Source organism: Centruroides vittatus, unplaced genomic scaffold, assembly GCF_030686945.1.
Source record: "Centruroides vittatus isolate TY-2023 unplaced genomic scaffold, ASM3068694v2 contig_1620, whole genome shotgun sequence".
Taxonomy (NCBI): domain Eukaryota; kingdom Metazoa; phylum Arthropoda; class Arachnida; order Scorpiones; family Buthidae; genus Centruroides; species Centruroides vittatus.
Window position 1 is genome coordinate 529,096 of NW_027120986.1, and position 13,767 is coordinate 542,862.

General features: G+C 31.3%; 1 protein-coding gene across 8 annotated transcripts in view; it reads left to right on the forward strand.

Moving 5' to 3' along the window:
* The window catches only part of LOC136968826 (protein 4.1-like), a 57,089-nt gene extending 47,050 nt beyond the window's left edge, over positions 1-10,039 (forward strand). For 7 of the 8 annotated variants that reach the window (XM_067262871.1, XM_067262872.1, XM_067262867.1 and 4 more), the window contains exons 12-17: positions 308-439; positions 1,505-2,260; positions 6,911-7,102; positions 8,226-8,462; positions 8,644-8,832; positions 8,914-10,039. In XM_067262871.1, the coding sequence (XP_067118972.1) occupies positions 308-439; positions 1,505-2,260; positions 6,911-7,102; positions 8,226-8,462; positions 8,644-8,826 (1,500 nt within the window). In that variant the 3' untranslated portion in view covers positions 8,827-8,832; positions 8,914-10,039. The remainder of the gene's footprint in view (positions 1-307; positions 440-1,504; positions 2,261-6,910; positions 7,103-8,225; positions 8,463-8,643; positions 8,833-8,913) is intronic. The other variant, XM_067262874.1, reaches the window with a different exon arrangement.
* The last annotated feature ends 3,728 nt before the right edge of the window (positions 10,040-13,767 follow it).

Consider the following 13,767-nt stretch of genomic DNA (forward strand, 5'->3'; position numbering starts at 1 on the left):
GTCCCAGAGTGGTGGTTGACATCAACTTACCATCAATCATCACTTTACCTCAATCATCTGATCATTAATGTTTAATATGACAAGTTACATAACAGCAAATTAGTTTAATTTGAATATTTTCATGGTAAAATATAATGAACCAGAAACTCTGTGTGGTATAGTTGAAATTTATATTGTATTACTTATTTAGTCTTTCCTCTAATTTGTTATTAAAAGCATTTTATTGATTTGTCAATTATTAGTTACAAATAAATTTTTAAAATGAATGATACATCAATTTAATACAAGTAATTTTTAATAATGTCAGAAACCTGTTGGTGGAGTTGCTGTTTTACCCCCAATGGATATCAGAAGAATAGATCAATCGCCTACAGAAAATGCTAAAGTTATAAAGAAAATAGAATCAAAACCCTTGGAATCTGGTAGAAAATTTAATGATGTAAGTTATTTAAATGGATAAATTTTTAGAAATTTTTATATAATTGTGATTATAAATTTTACTTTACATTTTTATACTGAAATTGCAATGACTTTAAAATATATACTTTATCTAAAGAATCTAAAACATTACAGGATTATCATTGTTGTTAAATTCTAAATATCTTTATGCTTATATTTTCAAACCCTGAGTAAAATATTGAAAATTTTTTATAATTACATGTAAATTGAGGATTCTTAGTACACCAATCATACTTGAATCTAGATTTTAGTTTATAAAAATAAAATTTGTAATGATGTGAGAGATTCCGAGATTTCTGTATGAAGTTATATTTATTATTAAATCATATATTTACATTTTCCTTTTTAATTTTTTAAATAAAATCAATTTCTTTGTTTTTCCCCCCTCCTAAAGTCTTATTGTTGAAAAATTTCAAAGTAAAATGCATTAATTGAATTCCTATTTATCTTCATAGAATATTCTGATAAAAAAAATTATCAACTGTTCAGAATAAGTTAAACTGATATTTTTCATAAGAATAAAATATTAGAAATTATTTTTTTTATATAAATATCATTGATTTTAAGGTATTAAAAATATGATTTATATATGATTCCTACAGTGAATATATCTAATAAATGTGTACTAATAGAATTTGAAAAAACTGATCAAAATTTACATGTTCACTTAGAATAACTTAATACTTGATAATTTTTTTATATAATTTGAATTAATAAAATTGTAAAAATGAAAAAATACATTATGTTTTAGAATTCTTTTAATGAAAATATTAATTAAACATATGAATGACTTAGTAGAATGTTAATGCATTTAATGTGTTGTTCTCTTTTTCTTTCTAAGTATGTATGTTTTTCTCTAAAAATAAGATTTAGATATCTTTTTAAAGTAAAATGAATTCAATAAACTTAATATAAATTATGATATTTGCATGTTTATAATCTATCTTAATATGTATTCTTTGCTCTTTTATGCATGCTCTCTTCTTCTCATTGTATATGGCTGTGCATCTTAACCTGTCTTTGAATGCATGCAATGGAAAAATAGGAGGAAAAGGGATCTCCAGAACCAATAAAGAGTTCTCCTGGCCCTACTACTAGTACTCCAAATCACACAATGTCTGTAAAATCAGATAAGTCAAACATTCCATACAAAACTTCTCCAGGATCTCCATATACAAAAGAATATAGTCATGATGTTGATGACTCTACCAATAAGAGACCATACAGTCCCAAAGCTCTTGGTTTTACTTATACTGAGCAGAATAAAAATGCATCAGATGCACCAAATGAAGAAATATCTTCGCCTACAAAACGTGCTACCGCCATAGCTTTTACATACGCTCCATCTGGTGTAGACGAAAAGATTTCTCGAAATGCCGAAAAACCATCTGCAGTTCAGAAAAGTGAAGTAAAATCTCCCATAGAAGAAAAACAAAAACAGCCTGCTACTGCTACCACTACTCCTACTGCTGCTGCTGCAACAGCAACAACTACAACTACTACTACAAGTACTGTTAAGGTAGCTACAAAAGTTGAAAATATTGAACTTTCTTCAAGTTCATCTGAACATTCATCAACTAGCAGTCTTGACCAATATGGAGCTGAGAAAGAAGGAAAAACTGCAGCAGTTCATCCTAAACAAACATCTCCCGAAGATCTTTCTAAGAAAAAAGAAAACGAACAATTAAAGAAAAAGGAAGACCAGCCCTCTGACATTTCAAAAGGAATAATTTCAACTAAACCAGTTATAGTAGGTGTAGTTCCTGCTGGAAAGAAGAAAGAACCATCGTCACCAACAAAGGTTTAGGTTATTTTATTTATTTCTGCTTATTTTGTATTTTGTATTGCCATTTGATTGGATATTTTTTTTTTTTTTCATTTTTAATAAAAAAAAATCTTGTAAATGTTACTAGTTAGTTTTTAAATATTTATATCATGTACTATTCTTAATTTATTATATGAATGGCAATTACAAAAAACAAAATTTCTCATAAATATTTTCATAATTAATGTTAAAATAATCTATATTTTGTTATCATAGAAGTCTCTCTGATTACAGTATGCTGAATATTACTATTTGCATGTAAGAGCTGCATTTGCCTTGCCTGCTGTATTCTTTCATATTTCTTATCTTAATTTTAAATATATATATATTAATTTAAAATTTAAATACAAAAGATAGTTTCAGTTTAAACGATTATCTGATATATATGATGCTGAATAAATAAGAAATCAATAGGTATATGTGATTCTAATTATTGAATGAGCTGGGTATTTCTATGAACTAATTCAACAATTCTTTATTTGCTATAGAATTTTTTAGACAAGGACAACAGGTTTTGCCATTTTCATAATTTCATTTTTGTTTTTGATAAGTTAATTGTCAATTTGTAAAGTTTCTTAAAAGCAGGTTAAGTATTCATTGATAAAGTAATTTAGATTTTGCAAATGTTGAAGAAGGAAGAGCGACTTCTGGAAGATGGATTTGAACTGTCACCCTTTTTGAAGAGTAGCCTAAAAAATTCTTATTTAAACTAATAAAGTCATCAGTTGAGGCAGATTTTGGCATGATGGCAACAGTGAATTTACAAATGTTTCAAAAAAAATATTTTACCTTGTGTGCTTTTAATGTAATGGTATTTAAAAACATGCCAAAATTGCTAACAACTCCCACGTCAGATTCAATATTCCAATTGTTAGTACTTTCTGAAGATTCAATAGTTTAAAATTATCATTATGCATTATTAATTTATTTCTTCAATGCAATATTTTGTTAATAGTTTTAGTTTTAATGCTTTATCTTTAAAAGTGTAACTTTGATTATTAATTTAACTAGTAGATAAGCCCAGCATTCCCAGACAAAAAATAACAACAAACATTAAGAGTATTAGATTATTTCTTACTTCTAATCCTTATATTATATTATAGTATTTAATTTATATATCTACAGAGGGGATCTCACAGAAGGATTTATCACATCAAGTGACTAATCTTAAACATTTTAAAAATTCTTTATTCCTCTACTGTAAACAATTTAAAGAATTTTTAAAATGTGTTAGATTAATCACTTGATGTAATAAATCCTTCTGTAAAATAGCATTTGTAGTTACAGTAGAGCGTCGATAAGTGGAACGTCGGTAAGTGGAATGGCCGGAAAGTGGAACGATTTTCAGTCGGACTGTGTCGTGCTGAATCGAATGTTTTTGATACTAAATTTACTTCTAAAGTATAATTTTCATGTTTTTTATATTCTTTAATATATTTATTTTGTTTGTACAAAATGCAGAAATAATTTTTAACGATACGATAGCCTCAATGATTATTATAAAAATTTTCGTTAGGCTTAAAATCGACGAAAATTCAACGCGAAGCGACACGCAATGGAGAAAAATTCAACAGGAAGCGATACGCAACGGAGAAAAATTTGAACATCGGACAGGTTAATGTATTTTTTTGTACAAAGTCGGAAACTGGAACAAATCATTAACTGGAAGGACCCCAGTCCCCAATTGGTTCCACTTATCGACGCTCTACTGTATATAAATCAAATATTATAATATAATATATCATAGTATATAACAAATATTAAAATGGAAACAATATAAAGAGTTTGGTTATTTCAACCTACCATTGTCATGTTTATTGCGATATTCAGATGGTACGAAATGGCACACTTTCAATGGTCTAGTACAGGGGTGGCCAACAAGTCGATTGCCAAGCCAATTTTTGTCGATCGCTTGCGATGTCTTGACTTAATGTATTATATTTGTAACCGAACACAACAGTATGCATGCAGTTATGGCTCGACTCATAAGCAGTGCACCACGTACTGAAACACAGTGTATAAACATAGTATGTATTTCACACCTCCCCCTCCCCACTTACACTATGCCTATGACAACAAGTCGATTGCGACGCATTTTTAAGATAAAAAGTAGATCTTATGTATACAAAAGTTGGCCACCCCTGGTCTAGTAGGCAGGAATTAAAAATATATCTTAAATTTTTTCTAATGTTAATGCTAAGAAACTGACCATTCCAAATATCAAATGGTAATCTGTCAACAAATCAAAATTTGCAAAAAAGGACCAAATATTTAAACTCGACATCCTGAAAAATCACTTAAAACATATTTTGTGCTTGCAGGTAACCTGGTATTATGTAATTTTCCCATTTGAATGCCACCATACTGCTGGTCTGATAGAAAGAAGGGACTGTTGCAGAAGGGGGTAGAAGTAATTTGATCAAAAGTATTTGTTGACCATCCTCTTTTCTAGGAGAAAGTCATTGATGACTAATTAATACTAGTCTACTATTAATATTTGAAAAGTGATCCATTTTGGATGGGTTATGATTGTCCTGCATGTGATTGAAGTTGCTAACTTCAACATCCAAAAGACATGATTATAAGACTTGTTTAAATAAAAAAAATCTTGTTAATATGCGAGAATAATTGCTTTTATGTGATGACAAATTGTTTATATTTTTTCAACAGATTATATAAACTACTTAGGAAGAATGTTTTCTTAAATATTGTGTTTATAGAAAAATTATTAGAATTAATTTGGTTTATTTGGTTATGGCAATGCGACACTTGAGTGATTTGCAGAGGGGATGCATCCCAGGAAGACTTTTATGTAAAGCTTGTCCCATTTAGGTGTTACTAACATGAAGAAAACTGGAAAACTCCACATGGCCAGCCTGTTGGCCATGCCCAAACCCATGACCAACTACCAGTGTTTGGTGGTTTTTATCTACTAAGCTACTGGAGGGCACTTATTAGAATTAAGAAAGTACCATTCAAAAATGAAAAACTTGAATTAGATGTGAAAAATTAAATACTTAGACTTTTCACAGGCCTAAATACTTTCAATTCCATGCAGGCAAGTGCTATATGCTACCTGTTGCAGTAAAGATATTGCATGTGTATTTCACACTATATCGTTGTCACAGTAATTAAATGAAGATAATATAATTTTTAAAAATATATATTTAGTTTATTATTTTCTTAAATTTGTTTTCAATAGATGGTGCTACGTGCAAACCCAGCAAATGGAATATAGGAAGAAATTAATTTACATATAGAAATCCAATCAATATTTTGGGGTGATATTTATGACATTATCTAAGTTAGAAGTATGTTAACATAACTGTTGAGTTTCGTAGTAATTGGTTAAATTGGCCTAGGGTGCACATAGCAAATGAACAAACAAACATCCTAATTTATATGTATAAGTTACTGGTTGAGCATTTCTAGTAAATGATTATTATTGGACTTCTGTAATACTAACAAAAAAAAAGCGTTCATTTTCATTACTGATTTTGCATACCTGTTTTTAAATTTCCATAAATCAATAGAGACTTACAATTTATAAGCTATATCAAAAAATTACATTTATTATTACTATTTTTTAAAATATTAATTTAAAAATGATCAAACTTTTACATAAACTTAACAACAAATCATGCTTAAACTGAAATAAATTAGTGTATACTTTAAAAATGTCAATACTTTGATACTAATTTTTCTAATTAAAATGAAATATCTTTTAAACTTTTATTTTATTTTTTTAAGTCTAATAAAATTTTCTTGAATATTGTAAATTTAATTTAAGTTAGATAGATACACAAATTGATAATTTAAACAAATTTTTTAGGTTTATGTATAAATTTAATAGTTTTATTTTAATTATACAATATAGTGTTTGCCACTTATTGTGATCCCTGGCTAAGGTTGTCAAAACCCATTTTCCCGAACTGATTCTATATTTCCTTTTAAAATCTTGCCAGTTATTGTGATCACTTGTCACTTATTATTAACAGATTAAACTAGAACTTTTATGATATTTATAACCAACAAATAGGATTAGTTTGAAATAGCTTTTCAAAAACAGTAGTTATTACTTTGTTTTCCTGTAGTTTTATGATTTTAGTAGAGCCAAGTGGCCCAAGTTCTTGTCTCTGAGGTTGACTTTTGTTATATTAAAACTAGTCGTAATCTATTGTCAGACAAAAATGACGTTGCTTTCTCTCATTCGTGATTTAATATTGAAAGTAATTTAATAGGATTCTTTAATTTGATAAAAATATGTTATGAAATTGTGAAAGCAAATACTGTGCAATTAATTGAAACATTTTTTTGAGATTAATGCATTGATTGTGACCGACTGGTTGAACACCTCTACCATAAATGCATGCCCCTGTATTCTGGCTGCTGGATATTGTTACCAGCTGCTTACTACCAAAACAGTGTTGAACCAATGTGATCACTGTAAGTGGCGACCACTGTAAAAAATTTAAATTAGCCAAGAACTATGAATTACTGATTGTACTTATTATAGTAAATACAAAATATTTATCTTAAATTTTATTGTGAGACAAATACAGAATTACAGCTTGTTACTTTGCTTTTTAATTTTTATCGTTAATTGTAAAAAATTTATTATTTTAGCTGGAAACTATAAAGCCTACAGTTTTTGAATCAAAATCAAGTACCGTGACAAAAGAACATGTAGAAGAACCCACAGAAAAAGGTGTCGAGAAAAGCAAAGCGACGAGTACTGTTCTCAATGAACAGAGAATCGTGACGCAGCAAATATCAAAAAGTACAAAAGTTGTTTCGGGCACTCTTGATGATATCCAGGTATAAAAAAAAATATATAGAATTTTTATATAGAGTAAGACAAAACTTGTAATAATAAATTACAAACATTTAGAAATTTAAACACTAATAGTTGTTTTTAGAGAAAATAATGTTCATTAAATAAGAATCTTTTTAAAAATTGATTTAAATAATTGAAACTATACAAAGACTTAAACAATATTTATAATCTACTGTATTAATCAAAAATATATATAATCAATTTTTATTCAAAAAATAAAGTTGTAATGTGTTGAAAGAATACTAACTTTGATTAATTATTTTTTTTTATAATGAACCCATAGCATAGTCAGGTGTTAAGGTATTTTTCTTTCTATTCTTTTTCCACCAAGTGTGATTGGCTGTTGGAAAGTGTTTGGATCAGATTATTCTGGATAACTGAAACTACTATTGCTGTCTTGAATGTTGGACCTACATTCTGAAGATATTTTAGATTTCTTGGAATGGTTCTTAATTCATCAAGTATAGTTGGAACCATGGTTCTCTTCCACAGTCATTCAGCTTTGATTACAGTCGAATTTTCACCCCAGAGGTTTAATTTTTGGTTTAGATAATGTTATAATTATGATGAGACATTAAAAATTGATTTAGTTTTTCTAGAAAAATGTATGATTGTAATTTATTTACATGTGATATTTAAAAAAATTGACTGATTTTATTTCACTTTGCATTTGTTGATCGAAAAATTAAAAATCTTTGCTAACATTTCAGCAATACAGGGATGAACATGCCAAATTCTAACAGATCTATACATTATTGATACTAATTATATACATATGAGTCTAGATTAAATTAAGTAATTGATGTTTTAATATTTGTTTAATTAACATTTACTTCCCTGTATATTTTTGATATAAAAGTTGAAATTCTTTCTTCAGTGTAGGAAACTGTATGTAACAAATTGTGGTATGATTGTGTACAATTTGTAAATATTATTTTATGCATTAGTAATTTTTATCTGTTGCAACCAGAATTTTTTTTTATTTTGAAAAGTATATACTGTATATACTTTTATTTGAAATGTAAAAATTTGTATCTCAGATTTTTCAAGTTTTAAAAATTATTCTTAAAGCATATATTACATTTAAAAATAATTGTCTTTCAGCCAGCTATTGTGAAAACTGAAACAATCAAATATAGTCCTACGTCGGTAAGTAACGAACAACATTCTACCACAACCGTTCCTCTTGTTGCCACAGAGACACGTAAAGTGACATATCCTCCAAATCAAACACCAAAATCTCAAAGTCCTCCACCGAACTTGTCTTCATCAGAGGAAATAGGTGAAATAATCAGCACTTCAACTGTCTCCAGTAAAACAAGAACTGTTGAAACAATAACTGTTAAGTAGCACATTCTTATTCTCTCTTGTAAAATGTTAATATAATTGTATTCAATAATTTTTTAAATAGATCTTATTCATATATGTATGCATACTTAACATATAAATAACAAATTTAAGAATTAGTATTTTTAAAAATGTATAAAATTATAATATTAAACTTTGTTTATTTGCTACATAGTATAAAACAGAGAAAAATGGAGTGGTTGAGACCCGAGTGGAACAAAAAATTACAATACAGAGTGACGGCGATCCCGTCGATCACGACCAAGCACTGGTAGAAGCCATTCAGGAGGCCACCATGATGAATCCTGACATGACTGTAGAGAAAATAGAAATCCAACAACAATCCAATAAACAGTGATATTTAGTAAGCTGATAATTTAGCATTTTAATAATAATAATAATAATATGTATTATATGTAATGCATTAATTTTTCTTATTTTCCAGAAAAAAGATCACTATAAATTTATAATATAAGTAAATTTAATGAAGGATCAAAACAATCATTGTGGGAGTATTGCTTGTCGTTAAAACATTTTCGCTATCATAGAGAACTAATTTGGAAAGTGATTCCAAGGAAAAAATATATATATATAATAATTACATAAATTAACAATGATGCTTTCGAAGGAGACAAGGTACATCAAGTAATGGAAAATTCACGATGTATATTAGAATAGAAATCATGCTGTAGTTGCAGCTTTCACAAGGCATATCACTAAAAGCAGTATTTTCTTATCATTTATATTTAAAAGTTTATGTATGTATACATAGTATGAATTGAAATTCTAGTTTACATCAAAAAAAATTTAACATATACAAAAACTTTCATTATTTTAAATGATCTTTCTTTGCTCAGCTGCCTTAAACGAAGTATGCATTCCTCTTATTTGAGAATCTCGGTGCTAAATGTTATTAAAAAATGAAAAAAAAAACATTATATATACATATTGCTTGTTACAGTTCCCTGTAAGTTTAAAGATATCACAGATTTTAAAAATATATTATTAAAAAAAAACAAAATGTATTTTAAAATACATATTGGAAAAAAAAATTATATATATATGTAGAAGATATATCACATTTTTTTACACAAACTTATTGCATTTATATATTTAAATGTCCGCTTAGGATAAAATGTGCACTGCACGTATCATTTTTTGTGTATTTTTTTTTTCCATAGTCAGATAATTTTATTAATAGTTTTTAAATGTAAAATTGGCAGCTCTTGGAATATTTTTTTCCCCTTTATAAATTAAAACATTAGTCAACTTTATACTTTTTATAATTATATATTAGAGAAATGTCATCTTCGATAAAAGAAAATAATTGCATAAGAGAGAGAAATTATATAAATATAAATATATATATACATATTTTTTGTTTATTTTATTTTTTGGTTGTTTTTTTACTTTTCATCTATCTTGACGAGTAGTCACTTTAATAAAGGTGCAGGGCATCTAAAAATATTTGTATGCAAGAAGTAATTTTAAATTTAAATAAAAATGTGAAAATTTTATAACCACTGCTGTATTTGCTGTTCTAAAATAAAATATGGTTTATATAAAAAGAATTTTTCGGTCCGTCGTTCGTCCTTTACATTTCAAATCCGTCACCTCCCAATTCGATGCAGCAAATAAGATACCGTCTCCAAACCAATGCACACCTTTCACCTTATTTTTGTAGCCTACTGAAACTATTCTTAATTATTATAACCATGAGTGTTTTCAGAATAATACTTCTTCAATTACTTTGTTGATTTTAAATTTAATTCAACATACAAAACTAGAACAGATTCTGTTTTGATATGAACAGTTTTTGTGCTAATTTGGAGGCTGGAGAATGGCATTAAAGATAAAAGAAATATTCAAAGCACAAATATTTTCTGTGTTACTTTATACATTTCTATGGTTTTTATTTTAATTGAACATAATACACAAGTCAAAAAGTATATTATTTTTCTTTAGAAGTTATGATAGAAAATTGTAATTGCATTTAATGCTTGGCTTAGACAAATTGGGAAAAATTGTAGACCTATAAATTCCCACTGTCGTCCTTCTGACCTTCCTTAATATGGCGAACGGAGTTAGATCTTATCTGAACAGTTAATTTATGACTAAGTGACAACGGATTACTCTTAAAATCATTTGTCTCATTCATCTCTGACAGCAAACATTGGATCAAAGAATACCGTTCATTATTGAAGTAAATGAGCAGATTATATCCCATACTTCATCAGTAATTTACATACCTGCATACAAGAAAGACATCAGCCTACACGAGGTGTTTAGCCGGCAGAAAAGAGACAGTAGAGAAAGGTAGGATCCCTCTGAACGGTGTACATAAGACTACAGTACCCTCTATGTTTGATGTTGGCGTGCAGTTTTTAGACTGCAAGGCCTTAGTCCCCCGAAGGGTCTGAAAGAAAACCTGGGTGTAGCGAACACCAATAATGGAATGCCGCCACGAATAGCTAAGTGTAGAAGTTAGTGCCAAGTGGCTGTTAAAGATATGTCTACTTAATACTAATAAAACTAAATGCGATCGCGAAACTTAACATTACTTAACAACTAGACGAACAGCGTGAAAAGCAAACGAACAATGAAAAACTAGAAGAGACGAACAGCCAAGACCCCAAAATTTTTTTTTTAATTTACTAAACTAACCCAGTAATTTACAGTATAAATTTTTATAACTGATTAATATGTAAAAGCAATTTTAATACAGTAGCCCTTCGCGAATTCGGATATATTGCGTGTTGACTGTCTCCCGACAAGTGATATAACGAGGAGCCACCGTGTTAACTCTTTCCGCCCTGTGGGCACTAAGAGGGCCTCTTTTGCAAGCCATTATGGGTTCGGCCAGGCCCACAATGGGGCGACCGGGTGGTGAGGGACGGGGCCCGACATATCCGGACGAACCACCCCCGAGAAATTCTTGGGGATTTTTCGACCCGTCGGAATTCGAACCCGGGTCCCCCAGAGCGGTAGGCTGCCACCTTGACCGCTCGGCCATCCGGCCTATCACAAAACGATTATTGATGCTAATGTGTGAAATTCTGTTTAATCCATGCACGATGTGTAATTACCAGAGCCCCTTCGGCCGCCAATTTAAAGTCTTTTAATCTTTAAAATTGGCGTTTCCACTTCCCGGGACGAGGACCCAGGGGTTGGATTTGTGGGAAGCGAGTGTTCGGATTGTTTCATTGTGTGGAATTACACAGAACGAGGCGCTTGGAGTATAAGTGCGAGAATTCGAGTAAAGGTTAAACGGTGTATATCTTCGTGTACAGTGATGTTATGTCCGTGCGCGCACGTGTGTGTGTGTAATCGAAGAACATCTTCGGCATGTCTATAAACAGAAAAGCAGTAAATTACAATACAAGAATAAGATGTGTTAAAAAATGAAACGAAAGAGTTCTTACCATCGGAGATTTCGGAAAATATTTACTTGTCCACTTGGTCTTCTTGGTGGTAAAGTTGGAGAGGGAGATTCTTCTCCCTCCCAAATGTTCCTAGAAAACACAAAGGCAGTGAGAAAATGAGAAGTTGATTCATTTATTACCTAAGGTGAAGATTATTACCTTTATCAGACAGTCTTTCTTCCCGAACAGTGTTATGAGAAGAGCGAAGGACCTGACCTGGCCTAGCCTAATCTAACCTACCCTAACCGGAAGCTCAATTCTCATAACTGTTTGGGAAGAAAGGTCGGCCGAATGTCGCGTCCGGTGAGTAAAAGTGTCACGTCCGGGTGGTCACAATCGGGAGTCAAATCCGTTGTCGTCTATCGAGTTCGGGAGACAAGTCCGTGGGTCACGTCCGGGAAAAGGTGTCGAGTCCGGTCAGAATGTCGCATCCGGGTGCAAAGGACGAGTTGGGGAAAATCGAAGAGGATCACCGCCTAGGCCAAGGGAAACACAGCCACCCGCAGCAACAAAACCGCGGTCCCTCGACTTCGGCGGCGCTCTCCTCCGATTCTTCCCCGTTCCGACTTCCGAAAGACGATGGCGACGACGTCGCGAGCGTGGACGAAGAGGCAGACATCGCGAAAATACGAAGTAACAACGAAACCAGAGAATAGGACTCGGAGGTGTTGTCACTCCCTACTTCTTCCACAACAAGGCCTGTGGCTGGCTGATCCCTGACGACCTTGGCCAAGTGGAATGGACTCAGAACTCTCCCGCCTCCCGGAGAGTGCCACGCCACACGCACCGGGGGAAGGTCGTCACCACCCGCTGCCTCTCGCTCGACGGTCTCCAACGACATCGAACATTCGGCATAGACCAAGTCCACCACCGGGTCCTCGAACGTCTCATCGGAGCCGTCCGAGGAACCCCCTCCCTCCGGCGCCACCGCATTCTTCCGTCGGAACCTCCGGCGAAACCACTCCAACATCTTCATTCTGAAAGAAAAAGAAAGTTTGCGATTAGTCGATTAAAACAAAAGCTTAAATTAATTAATGTCTAAATTCTTCCGAGAAAAGCAAAATGCTCACCGCAGCTGCCTTTTTAAATCTAAAAGATTCGAATCCGAAGCGCAAACGGACAACCATCGAACGATGTGCCGAGATGTCTTCTGGGATCGATTCTCCAAGTAATATTAAATAAATTCTTACGTCTAGGGTCAATATGGATTAAGACTTACCTGAAAAATCTTCAGTCTTCTCCGCAAAAGTCCGCAAACCGCAAAAAAACCAACGCAATCCAAGAGCACAAGAAAAGCACATCCGACCACAACAAGAAACACAATCGAACTGCGAATCGTCATGCGCGACGAATTTCGAACAAACGTTAAAAGACGCGTCAACAATGTTCGAATTACGTAAAAATTCGAATTTAAAAAATAAATTTTATTTTTTTTAATTAATTTATATATATATATTTTTTTCTTTTTAAATTTTGCTTCAGTCATTTTCTTGTGTTCGGAATTTGATAAATAAATTATCTTCTGCATTTACATAGTGAAGAATGTCCAACGTGGAGATCTTTTTCAATTTTACGTCTCGAGGCTTGAACATCTCCGAAAATCGCCTGAAATTCGTTTGAATAAACATCTTTTTCGTCCATTTTCGGCCATGGCATGTAATAAATCAAATTCTTGAAATTTCGCCCAATATTATTTCGCTTTTCGAAAAAAATTCCTCGGTCGCTGTCGAAATTGCGAGTTTCGCGTATTAATGCAACATCAAACTAAATAAAGTTAATATTAAAAATACCAAAAAACCTTTATACTACGGCCAAAAGAAAATAAAGTACGACACAGAAAATTTTTTTAAAAATTAATTTAAAATACGTGCTCGCCG